Here is a 27,741-nt window from a genome sequence, read left to right as displayed (position 1 = left end):
GTCTAGTTTATAGTGCAGAAAACAGATCAGCGTTTGTCTCAAATTGGGGGCAGGTAAGGTTTGAGTCTGAAAATAAGGGAATTTGCAGAATTGATGGTAATGTGCTAATGTGCTATATCTTAATTAGGGTGGTGGTTTTCGAGATATATAAATTTGTCAAAACTCACTAATCATGGATGGACCTTGAGGGCATTATGCTAAATGAAATAAATCAGACAGAGAAAGACAAATACTGTATGATCTCCTTTACATGTGGAATCTAAAAAAGAGTTGAACTCACAGAAAAAGAGATCAGAGTTGTGGTTGCCAGAGGCAGGGTTGGGAGGTGGGGGAATTGGGTGAAGGTGGTGAAAGGTACAAATTTCCAGCTAGAAGATTAATAAGCACCAGGGATGTAATGCACACCATGATCACTATAGTTAACACTGCTCTATGGTCTAGCCGAAAACTGCTGAGAGTAAAATCCTAAAACTTCTCATTACAAGGAAAAAAAACGCTTTTGTAACTATATGACGTGATGGATGGTACTAAATTTATTGTGGTGATCGTTTCACATAATGTGTATACCAAGTCATTATAGTGTATGCCTTAAACTTACACGCGTTGTATGAATTTCAATTGTATCTTAATAATACTGGAAGGAAAAAAAAACTCACCAGTCTACACTTAAAATGGGTACATTTCATTTTATGTAAATTATAACGAAGCAGAAACTGATTTTATTAAGAGTCCGTTTTTACCTTCTCTTCACTGTCTGTTTAGCAGTTGGTCATTTGCTTTGCCTACACTACCTACCTCTCATCTGACATCAGTTTCATGGGGACAATAAAAAATATAAAACAAAGTATAGATGTTTTCTTGGTTCTTAGGCTTTAGGCTGATCCAGATAACAAGTAGAGCTGCAAGATGAAGAAGTTGAAAGCAACCTTTATTGACTTGAGAAAGCTGAGAAATGTACTACTGAAAGAAGAGACCAGATAGACAGTTTAGTTAAGAAAGCAGAGATCTGGATCACCTAGTGTCTTTGAGGAGTGAAATGTAGAGAAAAGAGTAATAAAACACATCAACTATTTTATTATCTGTTATATGACACATGTTGGGGCCACTCTGAAAGATTTTGGTAAAGACTTAGCTTACATTAGAAAGCTTTTTTCCCCCTTGATGAGTGTGCCCAAGTCTACATCTCTATAATGCAGTGTCATAGTTGGACCAGCTAAAGCGATCCAACAATTTTATTTGGGTTACAATAATTTCGCACTTTCTGCTCCAGCAACACTAAACTGCTTCTATATGTCCAATGACAGACACCATGCTAGTTCTCATCTCCCTGTCTTTCATCTTGCTGTCCCCACTGCCTGGGATATTCCTCTTCCCTTCCACCCCACTCATATTGTTCTTTTTGCTTAGCTAACTCTTAATTTTTAAGATTCAGGTTAATAGTCACCTCTTCCAGGAAGCAACCCCTGATTCTCCCATCTTTCCCAGTTGGAGTTAGAGGATCCTCTCTTGGAATGCACAACATTTTGAATGTATTCCTAATGCACCTACCACGCTGTGCTGTAATTATATGTTACTATGCCTGCGTTTCACTGAATGTGAGCTCCTTGAGGAAAAGTAGAATGCTGTTTACCTTTCTAACCTCAGTGTCAAGCACAGTACCTGACATGTAATAGGCACCCACTAATTCTTTCTTGAATGGTTGAATGAGTGCATGAATAAATAATTGAAAGAATATTGTTTCCAGCTGCAATCAATTTAACCAGGCTTCTGTTTCCTCCTCCGTAAATGTGTATTCCTCATCCCTGGCTTTTTGTATGTATTGCGTTTAAGTTCTATTATTTTATTTTATTTTTTTATCATTTTACTCTATTACTTTATCTTATGTTTCTGTCTGCATTTTGACAGACCTTTGTGAAAAAGCCAAATGCGATTGAGTCAAAGCGGCAACCCAGTAAATTTCAGGGACGTCATTGGTGGTAACAATGTCGGCACTGATGACAGTGTCCCTGGAGCGTTCTGTTGGATTGAAACTGATAGTCAAAGCACGCAAACAGTGAGAAGTCCAGAGAGTCCATCAAGGATGGGAGGCTTGGCTGGTCTGGATGATCAGAAATAGCCCTGGGGGGGAGTCCAGCGAACCAAAGTGGGCAGGATGAATAGGTCTAAGGGCGAAGGCAGAGGAGATGAGTACCCAGGTCGGGTGCTTTGAGGCAGCAACACCAGGAGACAGGAGATGCAGGCCAGCCCTGCATCCACACAGATTGTTATCTCTCTGTCCTCGTTTTGAGTTCTTGCTAGCTGCTGGAGGGTCTGGGCTCCAGGTAAAGTTGGCACGTGAGACTTTCGGGTATGTTACACCTTGGGCAGAACCAGAGATGATGGGCATACAGGAGCCTCTCAAATTATCCCTCAAAGTGTTATGGCCAACCTGCCTTTGTTCTGGCTGTTTCCATGCCTCCTGGGGCAGGAAATGCTTCTGAAAACATATCTGGAGCGCTTGGGCAGTTTAAAGCTGAGTCAGGACTAAGAAGCTTAAAAGAAGGGTGCTGAGGAAGGGAGGGGATGAGCGCGCTGGGGTACAGCGCGGCCCAGGAAGATGAAGCTCCAAGAATCTTGCTGTGTGACGTCCCAGAGCTCCTTGCAGCCCCCCGAGGCTCTGAAAGGAAAGCTCATTTCTTCATTAGCAGTGCTGGCAACGTCCTTACTGCCCTTAAGGGAAACTAACCCTTTCACTGCAGATGTAATTACCGCATCCTGTTCCAGGGACAAATAAGCCTGGGCTCAGTGGAGCAGGCAGGGGCCCTAGAGAGGCCCCGGGAAGAAAGCATTTCCCGGTGCTGCCAATGGTGTGGAGAACAGAGGTGAGGGGAGCAAAGCTTTCGGGGAAAGAGAACTGGGAAAGCAGAGGGCTGCTCGTTCTGATTCTATCGGGTACTTTATAAACATTTCTCTTAGGAAGCAAAATCATCCAGAGTATCGTTAAAAACAAACCACTTCCAGTGCCCTAGGGGGGTTACTCTCACCAATAAGCGGTTCTGGAGCGGAGAAACCATTAATAGTATAAGAAAGAAATAAGGGGAAGTAGGGGGCCGGTGGGGGGGAGCAAAAGCATAAAGAAAAGGCAGAAAAGGCTTCTGTGATTGTTTCCTTTGACTAATGAGGCTTTGCAGGCCACCAAGAGGGACAGAGTGGGGGCCCTTGGGCTATGCTTCAGGTGTTCTGCGGGAGGTCAGATTCCCTCACCTCCTCACTCAACTCCAATTCTCCTCTGTGTGTGAGTCAATCACTGCCTCCAGCTAGGAAGCCCAGATTCAAAGTGACGATCAACTACTTTTGCTTAATGAGACCAGTTCCCCTTGATCCTGCTTGTTTCCGGTGGATATTTCCTCTCTGAGGCTGGAACATTCACAAGACTTGGAGGGCCCCACTCCAGTTAAAATCCTCCAAGCAACTGCCTGTTTCCTTCTCCTTTCCCTCCCTCCTCTGGATCTCACAGAAGAGAGGCAGCTAATCAGCATGGTCGCTACCTTTAAACGGGGGAGGAAAGAATGTCCCCCCACAACCACCATTTCATACTTCACCCGGTCATGCTGGAGATAAGACCAGGCATAGTTGGAGGCCTACGATGACAGGTGCTTTGAGAAAGGGAGCAGGAGGAAAAGAGCACGCTTACCATACCCTACGATGCTTGAGTGAATGTTGGGCTCTTGGATGTATGGAAGTGGTGATGACCTCCCAGTGTGGATTGCTACGGAATTCACAGCCAGTGTCTGTGTGTCTGTTTTGGCCTGATTCTAGCTGATGTGGGTGTGGAATCCCCTCGGCAACCCACCCAGAGCTCTTCGGGCAACTCCCAGGGTCTTCTCCAACCCATGAAAAAGACAGTGGCCTTACCAAGTTAGTCGGGACCCCAGGCAGCCCTGTCCCTCTCTTTTATACAGAGACTTTCTCAGAGGTGGTTTGGCTCCAGCCACATTGCACAGCAATGCTGTGTTTACATATCTCTCCCGAACCCCACACTAGATTTACAGCTGGGACTTGTAACACACCGTCTCACAAATCGCACGGTGGATTTAATCAGAGCTACTTTGGCTGTAAGTGATAGAAACCCAACTTAAGACAGCTTGAATGAGAAAAGGTAATTTGTAGGAACTTTTGCCCTAGAGATGTAGTGGTATTTAGAAGAAGATGTCCATAACTGGGGGAAAAAAAGGCATAGCAAGAACAGCGAGGACACACAGCTGGCCCTGAAAAGCCTTTGAATCTACTCTCAAAGGTGCTCATCCAGGAGGTAAGGTAGAAACAAACCTCTCTGAGGTTCCTTCAACATCTGGCCAGATGAAGGAGTTTAGTATCTAAATTAAGCACATTATCTCCGGAGGTGGCTGTAGTTTGTTAGTGTGGAACCAGGCTGCTTATTATTTTCCATTGAAGCCTAGGATTTCTATTCAGCAGCAAGAGTCACTGTGGACCCACTGCTGAGGCCAATTAGATCTACAGAACTCGTAAAGCTGGTCTCAATTTTATCAGTGTCCGACTGATTTCAATAGCATAATTTGATATAGCAATTGCGTCGAGAAGGCTTTACAACAGACGGCAGGAAGCATTGGATGCCTTTCCGATTCTAATTTTACTTTTGAGTTAGTTGGGCTTTTCACTTGCTATGATACATGTTAATATCCATTCTTATGGTATAATCTAAAGAGTATTTGGAATAGATACTATCAAATTCCATTCGCTCTTCCTCCGTAAGGGGAGCATGTTATTACTAACTCCTTTCTGGCTTATAGGTGGGGAAATTGAGACAGAGGTTTAGTGGTCTGCCAGATTTACATAGAAAATGAGTAGATCAGAAATGAAATGTTCCTAGCTAAATCTGATACATGAACATCTCATTTCCTAACTCTTTTACTTGCAACTTTCTTTGTATTTTCCAGTGCTCTTCGAATAAAGACCAAACTTTGAAGGGCTCTCTGTGTGATCAGGCCCCTCACTACCTATTCTCAGACCATTGTCTCTCCAGCTTCCTACACAGTCATGACCCAGTTCTTTTGTTCCTTGAAGAGCCACACTCCTTCTCACCTCAGGGCATTTACACATGCTGTTCTCCCTCACCGAGGAGGTTTCTATACAGCCCATCTCTAACACATACACCAATCCCTGTCCCTAGTCAACTTCCATTCATCTTTCTATGTCAGCTCAAACATCATTATTTCAGGAGAGATTCAGCCTAGACTAGCTCACACCTCCCGGCTGCCCATTGTCACAGCAGTTACCACACTTTGAACTTACATATTCTTGGTGATCTGATTAATTACTATCCCTGACTAGACTATAAGCTTCATAAGAGCAGGAATCACATCTATTGTACACAGCATTGTTGCTATAAGAGCAAGAGAACATTCTTGACACATCAAATGAACGAATGAACTCATGAACAGAGATAAAAATAGAAACGGGCTTACAAAAGACATCAAACAGCATTTCCAATTCCAATTTTACATTTGAATTAGTTGAGCTTTCCACTTGGTATGATACATGTTAATATCCATTCTTATTTTTATAATCTAAAAAGGCCCCACGAGGAGGCTAAACATTACTTCGCGGCAAGCCTAATTTCCCACTGCCCCATTTCTGATATACAGTTTCTCAACTCAGTGTGAAGAGTGTGAGTAGTACTAAACATAGCCACATATCAAGAGCTCATCACATCATGATTGTTTGCTCTAAGGTGAGTTATTTCACCCACTAACTTAGGAAGAGAACCAACCCTAGGGAATTATTGTCTACTTTGTAGTGAGTGCTTTCCCTCATACAAAGGAAAACAGGGGGACACTACCGAGGCATTATGACCCCACATTTCCTAGTGCTCCAGCGTCAGGGCCATCAGCTACAACAACTGCACAACGATGTTGGCTGCCTGCATCTGCCTGCCAGGATAGCTTGCCATGCCCTCCCCTTGCTCACACAAAAGAACTTCAGCCTCCCAAGGAAGAGATTCTCAGGAATTTATGACTCAATCAACTCACCCAAAAGGAGCATAAATGGGATTAGTTTTAATATTGTTAAGTTGCAAAAATACAAGCATATGTGCATGCCAAAGCGAAAATGTACGCAAGCAAAGGGGGAAAACATATGGGTACCCATATGGTGAAAAGCGCATTGCTAGACCTTCATACACTTCTCATTTACAACAAGAACCAAAGTTAGTGAACATAAATTTGCTTTGCAAAAATGTGAGAGGAACAGCTTGTTTGCCCATAACTGTTCCACTGAGCAAGATATGTATAACCTTGATTTCTCATCTCAGACACCTCTTTCTCACACTCTGGGGATTAATTAGGCTCGAAACATGACTTCAGATTAGAAACAAGGATCCTGGCTGCCTTGGAGAGGGTCAAAGAAGTAGTAGCATGACTGGATGATGCAGAGGGTCAACTAATAGGCAGTTCTTATTAGTGGCTGGAACTTGTACCTAGGATGGCTTAGAAGAGAAATGAGGTTGGTAGGTCTCAGCAGGTTGATTTTAATAGAGGCAGAGAAACAACAGGGACCTACAGCAGACAACGGCATGAATGTGGGTTTCATTTGGAGGCTGTGCTTTCCTTAGAACAATATTGAGTGCTAGCTAGAAGGTGCCTGCAAAAAGGAAGGTAGGTGTGGAGTTAGGGAGGGAAAGAGAAGAGCATGGGTGTTGCTCAAAGCTAGTGAGTGAGCACTCTTGGGTTCCCCAGATAACAAGCAGAATTGGATAAAATAGATCATGTTGTATTGTACTTGTTCCAACCGCAAGCCACGGGCAGCATCTTTGTACAGTATAAGGAGCTCTAGACTTAAACAATGGGGACTAGGCTTCTTTCGTTTATCCACCACCTTAGTCAACTGAGAGCCATTGGCCATTACTCAACCTTTCCGAGTCTTTTCCCCACCTGTGGAATAGGTAAGTATTCTTGCTGACCTGTATGAGAGAGTTGCTGTAAACTCACTTGAAATGATGCATGTGGCAATATTTTATAAATAATAAATTCCTATATAAGCATGTTAGTGGAAAACTATGGATTCCTTTTACTTAGCATTTCTATGTCTTTAACTTTTTATTTTGAAATAATTATTGATTCACAAGAAGTTGCAAAAATAATAGAGGTCCCATGTGCTTGAGACCAGCTTCCCCAGTGGTGGCATCTTATCTAATAAAGTATCTTGTCCAAACCAGCTTACTGATGTGGGCACAATGAACTTAACTACGCTACAGAGCTTGCTTAGATGTCACCAGCTTTACAGGCACTCTTTGTTACTGTCTTTGCGTAAAATTCTGTGACATTTCATCACTGCAAAGCAACTGCCTCATGGTGATCCTTCCCCTTCCAGGCCCAAACCTCTGGCAACCACTCAGCTATTGTGAGTCCTTATAATTTTGCCATTTTGAGGATGTTATAATAGTAAGATCATCAGGATGCAACCTTTTGAGATGGACTCCTTTCATTTGGTGTAATACCCTAAGGTCCATCCAAGTTTTTGAGTGTATTTCAAACTCACCCCTTTTACTGCTGAGCAGCCTCCCACGGTGTGCGTGTACCACAGTTTGCTTAACCCTTCACCCACTGAAGGATATTTGGGTTGTTTGTAAGTTTCGCTATTACAAATAAAATTATGTCATTCTGAATATTCAGGAAGACCAGAGGGACACTGAATCACTAACAAATGACCCAGGACTGTCAAGGGATAAGAGGTAGGGGTAGGCCAAATAATAGGAATAATGGTAAACAATAAAAAAGGCACAGTAATGAATATGGGCACTCTTCTCTCAGGGCTGCTAGGGCATTAAATGAGTTGAAACGGCCCCAGTTTGCAGTCCAGGAGATCAGGTGGAGGAAGAGGCTTTCCTAAAGTAATTCAGAAGGTTAACCGCTTGGGCCAGACTTCATTTCAGGTCTGTAAGAATCTGAAGTGCATATTCAGTCCAAGATGAAACCACCAGCCAAAGGGATTGACATCTACACACGAGTACAGGCTAGTGCTCCTTTTATCTGGAATGTTAAGGACTTGGCAAATTCTTTGAAGACATTCTTCTTAGGAATTTCTCACATGAAAATTAAAGGCTGTCGGGGCGCCTGGATGACTCAGTCGGTTGGGTGTCTGCCTTCGGCTCGCGTCATGATCCCAGGGTCCTGGGATCGAGCTCCACATCGGGCTCTCTGATAAGCTGGCAGCCTGCTTCTCCCTCTCCTGCTCCCCCCGGCTTGTGCTCTCTCTCTCTCTACGTCAAATAAATAAATAAAATCTTAAAAAAAAGAAAAGAAAAGAAAACTAGGGGCTATAGTAGAAACAGTCTTGGACTAATATATTTTCTGACCTTGACATCTAGCAAAGTGAATATAGAAAAGAGCTGCCCAATGAGGTCAGAACCATGGGAAATGATTTCACGAGGATTAGCTCTCTTAGCTTACATGGAACTCACTCATCTAGGAAACTCATATATCTAAAACAAAAGCCAAACAGGATTTTCCCCAGAACAGCTATCTGCAGTGTCATTTATCACATTCATGAATGCTCATGGCCTTTCCTCCAAGAAGGTTCTCTCCCACCACTACGTTCCTGTTTGGGACTTATCAACTTGGTTATACATATAGATTCTTGCTCATGATAAATTAGAGGTAAATAATCAGAAGAAATGTCACTGCCAAAAGCCTGGTATGCTGACTTTAGGAAGAACTGACAACTAATAGTCATTTGGAGAGAAGGAAGGAAAAATACCGGAACTGTAAAAAACAGACACAAGAGTTTGAACTACATTTTCGGGCCCTATTCCTGGTTATCCCAGTCTCCAAATGCTAAGATACAAACAATTGATATGCATGATGCCGATGTTACATTGTAAAGATGAGGCCAAATAGTACTCTCTGTACTCAAGGAAACAGAGGAGAACATAATACATTTTTAAAATGTTTCCATTAAAAATGACTCAAGTCAATGATAAAGGAGTCAGCTTCGGTTACCTGGAAAATTCACTTCTGTGAAATAACTCATTCGCTTGCTCCCTGGGGTATTACTGTGTATGAGTAGATTGTAGGAGCAACTCACTCACAGGTGAATAGCTGTCATCTTAAAATCTCCATGGAGAGGAAACAGAAAAGAAGACTTTATTATTTTCCCAGAACATCTGGCCTTTCCAAATATGTCATTGGAAATGGGGCCAGGTGTGTAACACGTTCCAATGGATTACAAAGGCATTGTAAGAGGGAACGACAACGCTTCTTAGACCCAAACAGCCTGTACTGTCTCCTCTGTCACACCCATCTGTGCAACTTTGGTTTAAGAAACGAAGAAACTTTGGTTTCACATTATTCAGGTGCAGCTGAGTTTCCACATTATTCATGGTTTTACATTCATGAGCCTTCCAATGATTGCTGGCCCAGCGCCCCTTCTCCTGTCTTTCAGGAGAAAAGAAAATCATCCTTGGAAACCACCTGTTTTGCAATGTATTCTAAACACACTGGCCACTTGCCAATCCATTTTGCCTGCCTGTTTTGGGACCTGCCCACACTTTTGGAGGGAAAATTCTTTGAGGCAGCAGCCTGTGATTCCATCATTATTTTAATTCCTACACTGGAGGTCACTCGGTACAGATTTCTACGTGCGTGAAGGCTATTAAGCAAGTGCTGTATTCTCTAGCAAATCCACATAAATATATGCTTTTTTAAAAACCCATTATCTGCTCCTGAAAATAAATTAAATATAACTTTTTATATCTGAAGCTAAATAAATGCATGGTCAAATGCTCAGTGGTTTGCATGTCAATTGCAAAACCCCCGCGTGTATGTTTACACAGCACTTTTCTTTAAGATGCTCACAATGCTTAATAATCATGATCCTGTAACAATCTTGAGTTTTCCTTGGAGGTGAGGCAGATGTCCTCCGGTCAAACCTAGTTTCTATGAATCTTAACACATCTGTCAACATTGCAAAGGAAACTGGAAGTCAAGAGATCTCCGATTAGATATCCAAGATTGGAGAACAGAAATGCTGGGTTGGCTTTGGATTCACATCTGGGATCTTGGTTATTTGTTTCAAAAATTTCACCCTACTTTCATAGGAAGGACTGGTTTTTGGTTTGTTTGTTTATTTTCAAGTGAAAAATAGGCTAAAAATACATAGTTACTTCAAAGAGGTGCCCAAGAAAGTGGCAATGATGGGAATATTTGCACGGTGGAAATTGGCAAATGCTACCAGGGCTCTTCTGCCTTCCCAGCCTCAGCCCCAATCAATTTTAAACATTTACCTGTATACCAAGATCTAAAACCCTTCCTTTTTCAACTGTGTGTCATTTCAGGTATAGATCATGTTGAGCTGTTCTTTTTTTTTTTTTCCTCTTCATTACATCTATTTACTTTTTATATTTCAGAGATTCTATATTGTTTCTGATCCACGCAGGCTTACCATTATTTTTCTCTAGCGTGATGATGGATTTATTGGATCATTAGCTTTTACCTTTTCCCTATAATTTCTAGGCATTGGCGGTATGTGTTTTGTCTGTCTTTTTAAACTAGAAGCATTACCACTATTCTTAATCTTTAACAATCTGCTCATTAAAATATTCATTTCTAAATGAAAGTTTGTTTATTCACTTCTGTTATATAGATCCCTAAATTTAACTGAAGGATTTCGAATCTTGCATTATTAGCATTTTGGGAACACGGCTGTCCGGTAAGCTAAATTCTCCAGTGTAATCTTATTGGAATTTCAAAGGAAATGTCATTTCAACTTCTATTTCCTATTCTTGCATGCTGAATTAACCAGCAAATTGTTCTAAGAATGCTATTTGATGTTCACGTTTTATTGGCTGCTCTTCTAAACCTTTAAAACAACTTCCTAGAGCCTCCTAGCCTCTAAGTGAGAAGGAATATCCTTCTAAAAATAAATAATGGTAGTCACTCTGCAGATGCACATTTTAAACTTGCAAAACCCTCCCGGTTCCAAAGCTTTTCAAATTTGGAAAACAATGCTTTGAGTTTAAATGTTTAAATGTCATTGAGAGTGGAGGAGAAAGACAATGGGGGAAGGAAAGACTGCAAAGTGAAGGCCAAAGCTATGAAAAAGCGAAAGGCAACTCAAAGTAGATCATAGCCTGGGAGATTTGAAGAGCAGAGGAATCATTTAAACGTAGGGTTTTCTGAGCTTTTTGGAGGCTGAATTTTATCTATTATGTTGTATAAAAGATTGAGACTATGGATGAATTTCCCTTATTTTAAGAGGGAAACCTACCAGTGTACCATTATACGGTATTGCTTCAAAACACTTACAAAGTCAAAATGCCTTTTCAAAAGATTTCTAGGCTCAGAGAACTATGCATTTAGGATCAAATAAATGCATTTTGGGATTTCAAGCATTTATAAAAACCTCTGGATTTACCAAATACATAGAAATTGGTCTGATGTTTAGACATAGTTTTGTATGTAATATAAATCCAAAATTGTCCCTCACTTCAAGCAAAATTCCCATGGGGCTTACGTCTTTGGGAACATAAGCTATTGCTCCATTCACATTAAAGTTGGGCTTTGTGATGTCCCTCGTGTATATTTTCATATTCTTGTTAACATTACTTTATCATATAGACATTCTGTGTTTCAGTATCTGAGGTCTGTATACAAAGAATGTTCAGAGAACATTATCTTTCTCTACAACAAGGCTGGGGTTGACATATGCGTTTCTGTTTACATGGAGGACATGAGACCATTTAAGTTTTCCCTAAAATGGTGTTCCTAGGAACAAATCTAGTCTCTCATCTAAGAAGTACTGCTTACATAAATTATGTAACAAACTAGGGGCAAATTTTCAGGTCAGTATTTCCCATATCTCTATGCGTATGTTTTTAAAATTTCATCGAGATTTTAATTGACATACAGTAAAATGTTCCCATTTTTCGTGTATAGTTTGACATTTTGACTCACGTAAAGGGCAACAAAACCAGCACCACATTTAAGATGTAAAATATTTCCATCACCTGAAAAAATTCCCTTGTGCCCTTTTGTAGTCACAGCTCCCCAGATCTTACTCCAGGTAACCCCTGACTTGATTTCAGTCACTATGAATTAGTTTTGCCTATGAAATCATGCGGTAGGTATTTTTGGGCCTTGCTTCTTTTGTTCAGCCTGTTTCTGAGAATCATCTGCTTTGTGACATGTACCAATGATTTGTTCCTTTTACTTGCTGAGAAGTTGTTTGTTGTTTGAATATACACAATTTATCTATGTCATTGTTGAAAGTTTGGGGTGATTCCTAGTTTGAGGCGATTATAAATGAAGCTGCTGTGAACATTTATGTACAATGTATATTTATAGACAGACATTTTCATTTATCTTTAGGGAACCCTCAGGAGCGGAATTGCTGGGTCATATGTTAAGTGTATGTTTAAGTCTGTAACAAAGTGCCAAACTGTCTTCCATGGTGCTTATAGCATTTTATAGTCCTAGAGTTACTGTGTAAGAGTTTCAGTTGCTCCAAATCCTTGCCAACACTTGATATGGTCAGGGTTGGTTGTTGTTGTTATTGTTGTTTCTAAGTTTGACAGTCGAGCAGTTGTGTAGTGGTATCTCATTATGATTGAATTCTCATTTCTATGGTAAATATATTGCGCATATCTTCTCATATCTATGGTAAATATATTGAGCTTATTTTTTATTCATATATCTTCTTATGTGAATTGTCTGTTCAAATTTTTTGTTCATTTCAAGATGGGTTGTTAGAATTATGTTGTAAGAATTCTTCATATAACCTGGATAAAACTCAAACATAATTCAGACAAAACCCAAAATTCTTTGTCAGATATATGAATGGCAAATATTTCTCCCGGTCTATGGTTTATCTTTTCATTTACACTTAATGGTGTTTTTAATTTTGATGAAGCCATTATGAATTGAATCGCATCCCCCCCACCTCCCCCAAAAAAGATATCTTGAAGTTCTCACCCAAATGCCGCAGAATGTGACCTTATCTGGAAATAGGGTCTTAACAAGTTTACCAAGATCAGAAGGTAGGGTGGGCCCTAATCCGATATGTTGGTGTTCCTCTAAAAAGGGAAAATTTGACACAAAGAGAGGCACACAGGGAGAAGTCCACGTGATACTGAAGGCAGGAATCAGGGTGATAAAGTCTACAAGCCAAGAAACACTAAAGCCTGCCAGCCAACCACCAGAAGCTAACGGATACACACTGGAAACGTTCTCCCTCACAGCCCTCGAAAGGAACCACCCTACTTCCCTCGATCGTGGACATTATAGCCTCCAGAACTACAAGAAAATACATTTCTGTTGGTTAAGCCATGCCATTTGTAGTACTTTGTTACAGCAACTGTGAGAAAATAATACTAAGCCAAATTTATTCACGTTTCCTTCTTTTATGGTAAGAGCCTTTGATGTCCTAGCAAAACTTTCTCTATCTCAAGGTTCCTAAGATGCGTTCCTACGTTTTCCTCCTGATCTAGGTTATTTTTTTTTTAAAGATTTTATTTATTTATTTAGACAGAGAGAGACAGCCAGCGAGAGAGGGAACACAAGGAGGGGGAGTGGGGGAGGAAGAAGCAGGCTCCCAGCGGAGAAGCCTGATGTGGGGCTTGATCCTGGGATGCCGGGATCACGCCCTGAGCTGAAGGCAGACGCTTAACGACTGCACCACCCAGGCGCCCCCTGATCTAGGTTATTTTTACATCACGCACAGGCATATTCCACACATTCTCCTATTTCATTGAGTTCATGTTTGGATTTTCTAATGCTTGAGGGAGTATTTGTTTCTTGTATAATTTCTAGAATTAATCATAGTTTCTAGTAATGTATAAATATACCAAGTGACTCTATGCCCATCTCTTCAAGTTCAACTTGGAGTAAGCTTTAGTTCCAAAGGGATAAGGCCCACTGTTCTTTTGGTTCCCTTCCTACGAAGGTGGAGATGATCACCACTGATGTTTAATACCAACCACTGAGTGCCCAGGACATGCACGTCAGGGGTACTTCACCATTTCCATCATCCTTCTTCCACTCAGGCGGACTATTGATGTAGAGGTCAAATAGGTGTGGCTCTGGGGAAATGGTCTGAAAGTACTGAGCGAGGAGATCTTTTTTCTCAAGGATGCACCGTAACACAAACATTGACAATGGGCATTCTAGCCTTCTAGCACTCTTCTTAAAGAAAGGGCAAATGACCAACTGACCCATGCAGCTCCACCTTGAGAAATTAGTGTCTTTGTTTGAAGTTATGGCACCTCTGTTCTTCTGGGTTGGGAAAGCACAAGTCTTCTACGGCCATAAAAAGGACTGAGAAAACAACTCAGTACATTTTCTTCTTATAAATCATTTTTTTGGAATGGAATACTCAATGACTTCTGTGTCTGGACTATTTGCTTGTACATTACTATGTTACAAATACAGCATTGCTGCCTGATTCCCAAAGTTTTGTGCTTTAGAACAAATTCTTCAATAGAATAATAGAATAACTCTGAAAAATTCCCAAAGGTAAAGGGCTTACCCTTGACTGACAGGTGTCTCCATGTCACAGTTGGCTCTGGTCTGCCAATAGCAAGACACAGCAGAGTCACACTGCTTCCCTCATTCACAGTGATGTCTGAGGAGATATTCATGATCTGGGGAGGAACTGTAAAGAAACAAAGGAGAAAAGAAATACATGAGAATGATTCTTTGCACTCAAAAGCAGGTATCAGCCTATAAATATTTGCATAGCAAGCGTTCATGATAAGTGTTATTCTCAACAATAATGTTTGGATTGCTTGATTTGCCAACGATGTGCCCATTAACACTGTGCACTGATAGGGTTCAACCCCAGCTCTCCCAGGAACATGGCAAAAGCATAAGTACTTCAATTGCTTTGTTTTCCTCTTCTTTTCTTCATTTTCTACCTGAAAAGATATGACTCATCACTCAAGAGACCTCAAAGATCACCTCCCCTCTGCAGTTTTTCCTCACTTCTCCCCAAACCCTGAGAATCACCTCTCTCTCCCACTGTATTGGTCCGAACTTTCCACGCAGAGGGGACTGAGCATGTGGTATCATGGCTGATTTTTTCCTGCCTGTCTTCTTACCTAGAGTTAGTTGCCCAAGGATAAGGATGGTCACATACACCTCTATTTCCTCAGTGTCTAGCATAAGGCTGACAAGGGTCCTGCTTAATTCCTCTTTGAAAGAAAGATCCGAAGAATGGATGGAACAAATCCAAAAACAATGGGGTGGGGCTGGGGGCAGGAGGTCAAAGCTTTCAATGGAGGATTTCAGATGCCTAAACCTTTCTTCTTTGTTATGTTTCAGATTCTCCGAAGGACGAAGGACGGAAGGCAGAGTGGAGGCTCCAAGCCTACGGCTATGCTGATTTATTCAAACTGCCAGTTTAATTATGAATTATTAATTACCAAACAGGTAGAGTACTGGTAGGTTCCAAACCACCCAGCGTCAGTGGCAAAGGAGAATTATGTCTGATGCTTGATTCAGACGACGCTGAAGCCAGGAGTTTTATGCTGCTGAGACCTTAGAGGTAAGTCTTTTCAAGGAGAAGCCGTAAGTAACATGTAGAACATTTGACTTCTTAAGGCAATCCACATTAGCAAATAAATAAAAATTGCCTCGCTTATAAATCTGCCATACTTCGGATTATTTCTGCATTAGGATTTGGCCTGAAATTTCATTGCACATATTTTACCCAAATACACGCTGGGAAAAAATAGTGTGCATTCTGACTACACTACGTTCTCCTGGGGAAACTGTACTACCTGTTTTTCAGTATTTTCTAGCTTGTTAAAAAATAGTTCTGGGCTTAGAAATGTCAATACTTTTTTCACTTTTATAAAGCAACAACTTCAGTGCACCTTCCACAATATTCTCAGAATAATGTCTGCTTTAGCTGGATGTGGTGGGCCCTCTGAAGTTCTTTCTGTAGACCCAGGAGTCTCCCTGGAGCTGGTGTTAAGGTAAACACAGCTCAGGGGACAGGGTTGTACAGTCAGGTTAGTAGAGGATAATTTCGTACCTATGATGCCCAGGGACAGATCTCCCAACACCACTCCCGGTTCAGAACCACCAGTTCTGCACCTGCTGGGGTTCATCTGACAGTTCAAGGGGCCCCGGCTTAATAGATAATTTGTAAAATTCCATGGATATTTAGCATGACCTCTTCAGTCCAGGCGCTCAGTCAATGTCACCCATTAGGAGGGAGGTTCCTGGACTGGAACTGCAAAGTTAATCCACACGTTCTCACCAAGCTCCAAGCAGCGCTGACTACCACCCCGGAACTCCCAGAATGGCCCTGCTTCTTTCTCAAAGAAGGCAAGATAAGTATGGCATCAATGGTGTGGACACCAGTAAGAAAGGAAGCACAGCAAGTGAACTGGGAGAAAGAAAAGTTCTTTCTTTCCTGAATTATGATATCCTTATTATTAATATGTACAATGCAATAAGGTATATTATTACATAATGCTTGTTTTCAAATTGCTTGCACAGTTTTATCTTATGGTTTCGTCACAAAGTATGAAATAAATAAAACAAATATTCTCACTATGAAAAATGAAAAAAAAATTGAGGCAAGGGGAGGGTTAAGTAAATTCCCCAAAAGGACATAGCCAGTAAATGGCAGAATTCTTTCCATCAGGTTAAGCTGCTTCTTTGTTTAACAGCTTATCAATGCCCCCAACACAATATTTATATTTGCATATTCTGTTTCCTCTGCTTTGAATGATCTCCCGGTGCATCTTCCCTCACAGCATTTAACCACAGTGAACAAAACCACCTCATTCCAGTTGCTTCCCCCACACACTGCGTACCACTGAGGGTAGGAGCCCCTGTGAGTCATCTTTGCTTCTCCAGGGCGTGCTACTGGCAGGCAGCACATATGGAGGGCAGCTCTCGATGCTTTTCATTTAATTTTAAATCTGAATTGAATTTGGCAGCTCTATTATGGCCCTCCCCTTGTTCGCATGACAATTTTTTGAAGAAAGGAGCACTTGAACATGAATAAATACTTCCACATATTTGGACAGGAGACCTTTGTTCCATTTGCAGACACGTATCTGTGGCAAATGACTCTGTTTCTAATTATCTATGAGTCTATGCGTCAATCCATGTATCTATGTAGCTATCTATCCATTTATCTATCTAACTCTACAGCTAGTGTTTATGGTTACGTAGGTAAACCCGAAAAGGTACAACAGTCTTAACCGAAGCATCAAAATTGCTTACAGAAAATGATAGGACTCACACACGTCTAATTAAAAGACGACAAAGAGCACAGTGTGTTTTAGACACATCTGCAGCCACTAGGGGTGCAGCCTTGCCAATAATGCATGCATCGGTTATCTTTTCATTGATGGCGGGGGGTCATAGCAGGGCCTTCATATAGTTGTGCAGATTGTTCAGTGCACAACTCCAAGCACTTCAAATAAGTGGTCCTTTAAGATAAATAGATTAAAAAATAGCTCAATAGATATAGACATATAAATGTATATAGAGACATAAATAAAATATTGTCTGCCACTCTCTGTATGTGTATACATACGTATACATACACACACATACAGAGATACATATGTGCATATACATACATGTATATATAAAGAGAGAGAGAATATTTTATCAGATTACAATCAGTGGAAGAGGCAGATTTCCAAAGTATCCTAGGGTTACGTATTCTCTCTTTATCCTTAGCATGGCCAGCTGCTCTTAAAACATCAAAATGCCTCGAACCTGGCCCACCCCCTCCAATCACACTGCCTTTGGATTAGTTGAGAAGCTTATCGTCTTAACTTGGAATATTACAAAACCCTCTTCATTTCTCAACCTGCCGCCATTTTATAATGCAAACCTTATACCCCTACAATTCACCTCCTAAACATTTTTCTTCTGCCTACCACCCCCAATATCTGCCCCTGGCTAAGGCTGGAAAGTCCAAACTTAGCAGGATTCACAAAACCATTCGTAGTCTGGCCATAGCCTAACGACTAGCCCCTTCTCTAACAAGTAGCCCCCACACACTTCTCTGAGGCTACGTCATTCTCTCATCTTTGTGCCTTTACATGTACTATTCCTTCTACTGGGAAAGTGCTTTCCCACTTCTGTTCCACATGAAATCCTCCTCCTTCACTCAACTCAACTCAAACATGAACTCCTTTATGGTGCCTTAGTTGCTCTCTCTTCTGTTCCCAAGGCATTCTTGTTTATGTCTTTATCATACAATTTATCTTTACAACCAGTCTATTCCATGGAAGGGATCTGCTATATATATCCTCCTATTCCTATTATATAAAACCAAAACCCGACGTGTAGTAACATCCTTTTCCCCACTTAATGTAATGAATGAATGCACAGGTTTTTAAATTGGGTATCTTATAATCTGTCAAGTGTTTTCCATCCTAGACATCTGACATTTGCACGTTCCTGTCCCTGAAATACCCCCTACCTTAATTGTGTGTATTTTTTTTTTTTTTTCCCATCAGGGCTCAGTTTCGAAGTTAGCTCCTCAGAGAAGTCTTTGTTAGGACCCTAGTCCTGCCCCCAACCCATCTAATTCAGGTCCTTCTGTTACAATCTCTTCTCCACCTTAAATTTTCCTTAATGATCCTTATATAGCTTTGTGTTTTTATATACATTTGTATGATTATTTGTTTAAAGTCTTTCTGGTCCTAAACTATAGGCTTTATAAACAACTATATCCCCAGGACTTAGAACTATGCTTAGCACATAATGGGTGCCTAATAAAATTTTGTGGAATAAATGGTTACTGTATGTATAGTTGAGCCGTGAACAACACAGGTTTGATCTAAATGGGTACATTAATATGCATTTTTACAGTATAGTACTATACATGTATTTTCTCTCCCTTTTGATTCTCTCAGTAACATTTTTTCTCTAGCTTACTTTATTATAACAGTGCACTATAACATACATATAACATATACAATATGTGTTACCAATTGTTATGTTATTAGCAAGATTTCTGATCAGCAGTAGGCTCTTAGTAGCTAAGGTTCTGGAGAGTCAAAAGTTATATGTGGATTTTCAACCGCATGGGGGGTCGACACCCCTATTCCCCATGTTCAAGTGTCAGTTGTAGTTTCTTATACACGTTATTATGCATTTGTGAGGAAGCAAACCTGAGCAAATTAGGGATAGAAACATGTGATTCTGGACATATTAATACCATCCTCCATAAAGTTGATATGATATAGTTGGAATTGCGTATGAGAAGGCCATGTACCATAGCCTGGGTTCTAGGGTCCAACATACCTGTGTAACCTTGGACAATCTTGGCTTAACTCCTCTGAGCCCCTAGTTCTTCATTGTAACATGAAGACAACAATTCTCTCTCTAGCTACTTATTAGAATTAAGCGGAAATGTGTAGAGTACATGAGCACAGTGCCTGGAAATGAGTACTTAATAAACGTTAGTTGCTATTATTCATTTTTATATATTCATTTTTGATATTATTCATGCTATTTAGAATCAGATAGCTTATTGCTCATTTTCTAAATCTCAGTTCCTTCAAAGTTAAGTCAGGACTTCTATATAGATGATGTTCTCCTTGGATAACTGGGAAGACTGAATTATATATGCTTCCAGGATAAAAAGTAAATATTCAATAAATATGAATTTCTTCCTCTTTAGCTGAATAATTGAGCCTAGCAAATGCACGGGGCAAATCACACAGGTTTATTTAAAGAAATTGCCTGGCTCTTCCTTCTCTCTTTTCTTTTAGGGAGTGTCTGTTTCTGTTTCTGGAAGCCACGGGGTACAAGCTTGAGCGCCATGATCCATTATTTCAAGGATGATAATTTCACCCATTTCAAACCTACTCAGTCCCCATCCTGCCACAGTATTTGATAGATTTTAAGTGTTTTGTTTAAGACTGGATGGCACTGTTAAAAAAAAAAATCTTGTAATTTGTAATCATAAAGGCTGAAGTTTGACTACCATTTTTCTTCCAACTATTTTCTGTGTGATTGAAAAAAAAAATACTTAAAGCCAGTAAGCTTTGGCTTCCTCTACCATAAAATGAGCATGTTAGGACATACATGTCACAGAGGAATGTGGAGAATAAATTAGAGAGAATTTTTTAAAGATTTTATTAATTTATTTATTTAAGAGACAGGGGAGGAGCAGAAGGAGAGAGAGAGAGAGAATCTCAAGCAGACTCCACATCCAGCAGAACCAGAGATGAGCTTGATCCATGACCCTGAGATCATGACCTGAGCTGAAACCAAGAGTCAGATGCTTAACCAACTGAGCCACCCAGTTGTCCCAGAGAGAATGTTTTAGAAAGACCTAAATAGCTATTATTGTTTTCTCTTCCCCCCTCCTCCTCCCCCTCCTCTTCCTCCTTCTTGTTATCCTCAGAGAATAATAAAATATTAAAAGACCATGTGAAAGCTAACATAAATGTGAAATGTTTTACGTTTTACTCAAAGCTAATCTATAAAAATAATACAGTAAAGACTTTTAAAGAATTGGTATTTTATTCTTGTAGGGTTAATTTTTTTTTTTTTTTCATTTTCACAAGGGAGCTTATTTCCTAAACCAGAGATGAGACTAATTTGGGAATTGTAGCATGCATGCTAGGCTAGGTCATGCCATATTTTGTATACGGAAATAGTATGGCATGGTGCCAAAAGCAAAACATGAAGTGTGGGATAACTGGATTCTGATCTTGGTTCCTCCATAGCTGCATAATCTTTTGTAAATCACTTAACCCCTCTGGTTTAGGGGTGTGTGTGTGTGTGTGTTTGTGTGTGTGTGTGTGTGGTGGTGGTGGTAGTGGTGTTCATTTGTTTCTTTTGGTTGGTTTTAAATGAAGAAACTTGATTGTGAGTTCTCAGATATGTTCTGGTTTAAAACTCTGTGAATTGGTGATCTTCTAGCAACATTACAAGTCCAGGGGGCTGCTGCTGGGAACAAAGTGGTAACGGCACCAGTGGCAATAACGAAATCACTGGTGTTTAGTGCTTTGAGCCTGGCACTAATTGCTCTGTATACATTATCCTGAACATATTCCTAGGAAGCGCTCTCTATTAAAAATGAGCATTAAGGGTAGACATATACATCAATGGAATAGAATTGAGAGTCCAGAAATATATCCATACTTTTATGGTCAATTGATTTTCAACAAGGTGCCAAGATAATTCAATGAGGAAAGAATAGTCTTTTCAACAAATGGTGCTGGGACAACTGGATATCCACAGGCAAAAGAATGAAGTTGGACTCCTACTTCACATTATACACAAAAAATTAACTCAAAATGGATCAAATGCCTCAAAGTCAGAGCTAAAAGAAGAAAACACAGGTGTGAATCTTTGTTACCTTGGATCAGACAACGGTTTCTTAGATAGGACAGCAAAAGCGCAAGCAACAAAAGAAAAAAATAGATAAATTGGACATCATCAAAATAGAAAAAAAGCTTTTAATTTTGTGCTTCAAAGAGTGCTATAGAAAAAGTGAAAAAGAAAACTCACAGAAGGAGATAAAATTTTTGCAAATGATATAGCCGATAAAGGACTAGTATCCAAACTATATAAAAACTTTTACAACTTGACAATAAAAAGATATAATCTAATTAAAAATAGACAAAAGATTTGAATAGACATTTCTCCAAAGAAGATATACAAAGGGCCAGTAGGTACCTGAAAAGGTGTTTAGCATCATAGATCATTACAGAAATGCAAATCAAAACCCCAATGAGATCCTACTTTGCTTCCACTAGGACAGTTATAGTAAAAAAAGACAGATACTAATGAAAGTTGGTGAGGACATGGAGAAATTGGAACCCTCCTACACTGCTGGTGGAATTGTAAAGCGGTCCAGTTGCCTTCAAAACAGTCTGACAGTTCCTCAATGGGTTAAGGATAGCATTACCACGTCCTTCACTCCTAGGTATGTACCCAAGAAGAACAGAAACACACGCCCACACAACAACTTGTGTACAAATGTACATGACAGCATTATTCATAATAGACAAAAAAATGGGAAAAATTCAAACATTCACCAATAACTGAAAGGATAAACAAAATGTAGTGTATCCATACAATGGAATAGTATTCATCTATTAAAAGGAATGAAGTACTGATGCATGCTACAACACAGGTGAACACTGAAAACATTAAATTAAGTGGAAGAAGCCAGACACAAAAGGCCACATGTTGTATGATTTCCATGTACACGAAATGTCCAGAATAGGTAAATCCATCGAGTCGGAGAAAGTACATGTGAAAGTTGCCAGGGGCTGGGAAGAGGGACAGATAGGGACTGACTGTTAATGGGAACAGGGTTTCTTTTTGGAGTGATGAAGATGTTCTAGAATTGAAGAGTGGCGATCGTTGTGCAATCTTGTGCACTTACCGAAGATCATCCTGATAAGTGAATTATAATGTCATGCCGATGTTATTAAAAACAAAGCACTTTCTATCAGCTCTGAAGAAGGAGAACCAGAGCTGTGCTATGAGGAGAGAAGCCAACACCCTATGTGTACATTCTCAGAGAATATCTTTTTCATTTATTGCTAGTTCGTTGCAGGATGCTCAACCTGCATCCGCTAATCTGTCTCTCATTACCTGCCCACTGCTTCCCCTTTCCTTTCTTTTCAAGACAAGGAATGCTACCCTACCCATGTATGCCTGTTTGGCAATGCTCGAAACACCCCTATTCGTGCACAGTCCCACGTTTGTGCATATGCTGTATCCTTTGCTCCTGTGCCTCTTCCCCACTCATCTACCTGCACAAGCCCTACTCATACTTGAAAACTGACACTGAGATATAATCCCCTCCCCATTAGTTCTCCCCATTCCAGAGACACATGTAATCTGTGCCCCCCAGGGCTACCTGTGAATAATGATGTAATACACTCGTTCTAAAACATTTACTTAGTGCCTACTGTACCCTGAGCATTATTTTTGGGGAGAAGAGTAGACAGAAAGGTCTTTCTCTCGTGTGAATTATGAGGGTTCGTGTCTAGAGGAGAACACTGACGCTGATACATAATCACGGGAATCAACGTGTGGGTGTGCTACGACATGGTGCAAGGCACTGTGACCGTCCCGGTGAGTGAGGTTGTGTGAAGTTTGTTCTGGGCAGACCTGGGCAGAGGGACCAACATATTTACAGGCTCTGCAGAGACAGAGAATATGCTTCACTTGGCTGCCTGTGTCTGAAGTCAAAAGAGTAAAATCTACACGAATGGAGAGTAGTACCAGCGTCAGACCCTACAGCCTATTGGAGGAAACACTTCGCTTTGGGTCCTTTTTATAAGAGAAATGGCAGAGGGCACTAGAATGTCTAAAGATGGCGATGATGTAAATGATGACGATGAGGATGTGTGTGTTGGAGGCTGGACAGATTTACATTGCAAATAGGTTGCTGCTGGCTGCGGTGTGGAGAACGGAAGGAGCAGAGCAAAGCAGGGACAGGAGAACTAGCTAGGACGTTGTCCAGTAGTGAGGTGGTGGCAGCTTGGACACGTGTGTCAGCATGAGCGAGGGGCAGAGAGGGACAGATGGGAGAGACACATAAGAGGTAAGATGAGCAAAGCTCGGGGTTGACAGCACAGACGTTTTGTTCAAAGCACTTCTCTTGGCGTTCTATTGTTCGCTCTGTCTCTCTTGCCCAGTGCGCTGGGGGATCGGTGTGATCCCAGACTGCTATTTGTTCATCTCCATCTCCCTAGGGCCGCTCAATGCCTGGTATCTAGTAGGTGCTCAATCAATGTGTGCTGAATTTAACTGGGAGTGCAAGAGATTTTCCAGATAACACAATCTCTCGGGATCCAGAGGGGGCAGCCAGAGAGTAGGGACTAGTCCTACTTGCATGAGGTCACATCCAATGCTTGGGAGTCGAACCCAGGACCCCGAGACCATGACCTGAGCTGAAGGCAGATGCTTAGCAGATCCACGTTGTTCGGTTTTATAGACTCTGAGTGTGAACTTCGCCTTCGCACATGTCCTGGTGTGATACAGTTTTACATTATGCCGTACTCTGATTGCTTTTCTCTTCTTGGTTCTATTGTGATGAGAGGAATGGTAGGGAATGAGAAGAAATGATTATGAATTACAGAAACATAAACACACACCAGGGACCCGGCGGCATCACAAACCACACAAGCTTCGCTGAGCTCGTTTGTAAGGGTTGTCTCCATGGCGTTGCTTACGGAAATTATTTATAGACGTAGACACACGGCTCCTGTTTTTAATTTGCACAATTCCAGCAACTGACCATGATCAGAGAAATTACATGCAGTCAAAGAGTCTTTCTCGTCTGGTCCTGCTCTTTCTAGGGCATGGAGATGCCCTCCCTCTGGGAGGCTCCTTTTGTTCCTTGTTCTCCTGACTTGCTGCCTCTCCCTGAGATTTCTCACCACACACACACACACACACACACACACACACACACACTTAGAATCACAGGGTTTAATTTACATCATACAATTTTCAAGTCAAAAAGAGACGTTAGGGGTCATCTAGCACAACCTCATTTCGCAGCTCACAAAACCCTGGGGGTGTAGCTCCAGTTCTGTCAAGTATTTGTGGGGAGGTGGAGAGAAGTCCCATAACCTCTTTCAGCCTGGGTGTCTCTCTTAGCAGGACCCTTTGGAATTGGGGACCCGTAGGCACTGGTTTCAGACCTCTCCCCTTCTCTACTCTCCCTCTTTAACTTTGTCATAGCTTCTTTTGTTAATGCAACCTGGGCTGCCCTGCTTGTTCATTCATAGCTGACCTTGAACAAGTGTCTAAATGTTCCTAACCTCCAATTTCCAAACTGCAAAGCAGGCCAGTGATCATAAGTAACTCATGGGTCACAATGAGGAATAAAGGCCAAATGAATAGAAAAGGATTATCTCATGGTGCCTGACACATGGTAAATGTCAATATCACAGACTCTTTAAATCTGCTTCTAGAATTATTATTATTATTATTACTTTTATTGTCAGCAACTCTCATTTTTTAAGAACTTCGTAAGTGTCCAAAGTAACATACTCAGAATTTGTCACACACCACTTATTTTATCCTTGTGAAAACCCTAAGAGGCTGGATTACTATTTCACATTTTAAGAATAAGGAAACAGAGAGAAAGAGAGAGAGAGAGAGAGAAATAAGCTAACTAATGTCACACAGCCAGAAAAAGGAAAAGCTGAGATGTGTATATCCTGTTTCGAATGGCTTCGGAACACAAGGTCTCAACCCACGTGCAAAAGCACACACGATATCATCCAACTTGTGCCTGACTCCAAGATCCTTGATCTCTGCACCCTAGGGCCTGGGGTTTTCTTTAGGATTGGACACAGTGTGGTAGGTAATGGAGAATTCTTTTTTTTTTTTAGATTTTATTTATTTATTTGAGATGGGGGTAGGGGGAGAGCACAGAAGGAGAGTGAAAGGGAGAAGCAGACTCCCCACTGAGCAGAGAGCTCGACATGGGGGTCGATCCTAGGACCCCAAGACCATGACCTGAGCTGAAGGCGGATGCTTAGCTTACTGAGTCACCCAGGTGCCCCTGGAGAATTCTTGTAAGGTTTGGAGAAGTGGTCCTCAGTTGAGTTATCTGAAAGGGCAGATATTACCAACCACCCTTGCCTCACTGAGTAGGTGGCAAAACCAAATGAGATAATGTAAATAATGTTCCAGCATCTTCTTGACCACAGCCTCTTCTCATTTCCTGCCTCAAGTTCCTGGACCCCTTGTTTATTTCTCCTGCATCATAGAATATCGCCACAGAAAGAAGTTTGAAAAGGGACATGGTCACCTGGTGTTTGCCCCAGGGTTACACCACAGAGTCCCGGAGGCCCCTAGTCTCCAGGCTCCATCCTGCTGTATTTAAGCGCTTCTTGGATGGGGCAGGTGGGGCTAGGGGGATGGCTGGGCTGAGAATTAGGCCAAATGTGTCCACACTCAGAATTTCATGACCCTACCCCCAACCCTACCATCAACAGCTGTCCCTCCTGATTTCTCCTGTCAGCAGGTACTCTCTGTACTACCTTTGGGTGTCCAACTTGTTTCCCTGTCCCAAATCTGAAATATCTTTTTTTTTTTTAAAGATTTTATTTATTTATTCGACAGAGAGAGAGACAGCCAACGAGAGAGGGAACACAAGCAGGGGGAGTGGGAGAGGAAGAAGCAGGCTCATAGCGGAAGAGCCGGACGTGGGGCTCGATCCCAGAACTCCGGGATCACGCCCTGAGCCGAAGGCAGACGCTTAACCGCTGTGCCACCCAGGCGCCCCCCAAATCTGAAATATCTTATTTTGAACAGGGAGGGGTGAGGGGAAATGGGCTTCCTCCATTCCTCTCTTCAGAGTGTGTCCTGTAACCCTACCTAATACCCAGGCTCCACCCAGGTCTGGATTACCCCTTGGGAAAGCCACATCTGCCTTGGAGCATGTTCACTCAGCCTCTCCAAGCCTTCCTGACTTGCTCCATTTTAAAGACTGGCACTGGCTGGCTCCTGCCCTGCTCTGTGCCACTCACACCCCACCACGGAACTTTCTGATGACAAGGCTGGGCTGCATGTTTCTGCTGTGCTCTGTTCAACTGAATAGCAACCTTAGAGCATGGGTGGCATCTCAACTGAGCTGGCTGCCTCTTTGGACACAGTATCACCCTTGGGTCGTCCATCAGGAATTAGTCTCACATTTTCCCCAGTAATTATACCGCCTGCCAACTGGATGTTCCTTCTTTTCTCCTCCTCCTGCTTTGTGCTGCAAAGCTAGGTCATTGCACCTCACTCCTACACCAGAAACACAGTTATTGTGTGCCCAGCAGGTCTGAGATAGAATTGAAGAAAGGAATTCCCTGGAATCAGACACAGAAAGCCTTCATCGTGGGAGAAAGGTGGCACTCGGGAAAGCATGAAGAAATGGGCACTTGCCCATAATCTCATCCAGAGCTGGATGAGCTGTGGAAGGAAGAGGGCAGGGAGAATTCAGGTCTCTCTCTTCCATTCCATGGTTTTATGAAAATGGCAATTCCCTTACCCTCCACGACCTACCATTTCAGTCGTTTATCACATGAGGATGATAAAAGGTTCCTAAAAAGTTTCTAGGTATGAATAAATGAGATCATAAAGATAAGTACACTTCAAGACAAATACCATGTGATTTCTTGGACGTGGAATTTAAGAAACAAAACAAATGAGCAAAGGAAAGTGAGAAGAGGGAGGGAGGAAAAGAGAGAGAAAGAAATCAAGAAACAGACTCTTAACTATAAAGAACAAACTGATGGTTACTAGAGGGGAGAGGGGTGGGGGATGGGTGAGACAGGTGGTGTGAATGAAGGAGGGCACTTGGCAGGATGGGCACCAGGTGATGTATGGAAGTGCTGAGTCGCTACAGTGTACACATAAAACTAACGTAGTACTGTATGTTAACTGGACTTAGAAACTTAAAAAAGGGGCGCCTGGGTGGCTCAGTCGTTAAGCATCTGCCTCTGACTCAGGGCGTGATCCCAGGGCCCTGGGATTGAGCCCCACATCAGGCTCCCTGCTCCACTGGGAGCCTGTCTTCCTCTCCCACTCCCCCTGCTTGTGTTCCCTCTCTCACTGGCTGTCTCTCGGTCAAATAAATAAATAAAATCTTAAAAAAATAAAAAAAAAATTAAGTTTCTTAAAAAAAAGAAACTTAAGAAAAGAAGAATATGGAAAAAAGTGCACTTTAAAAACCATAGAATGGCACAAACCTAAAATTCAGTCTTCCCACAAAAGAAAATAAAAGCTATAGCCT

General features: G+C 41.5%; 1 protein-coding gene across 1 annotated transcript in view; it reads right to left on the bottom strand.

The window, feature by feature from the left end:
- The window catches only part of OPCML (opioid binding protein/cell adhesion molecule like), a 491,906-nt gene that overhangs the window by 86,857 nt on the left and 377,308 nt on the right, over positions 1–27,741 (bottom strand). Inside the window, exon 3 of the mRNA XM_045790840.2 lies at positions 14,518–14,643. Coding sequence (XP_045646796.2) covers positions 14,518–14,643 — 126 coding nt within the window. The remainder of the gene's footprint in view (positions 1–14,517; positions 14,644–27,741) is intronic.

Source organism: Ursus americanus, chromosome 16 (assembly GCF_024610735.1).
Source record: "Ursus americanus isolate L20-20 chromosome 16, mUrsAme1.1.p, whole genome shotgun sequence".
NCBI classification, from domain to species: Eukaryota; Metazoa; Chordata; class Mammalia; order Carnivora; family Ursidae; genus Ursus; species Ursus americanus.
Note: the sequence above shows the minus strand (reverse complement) of the source record. Positions and strands in the feature narration are given on the sequence as shown.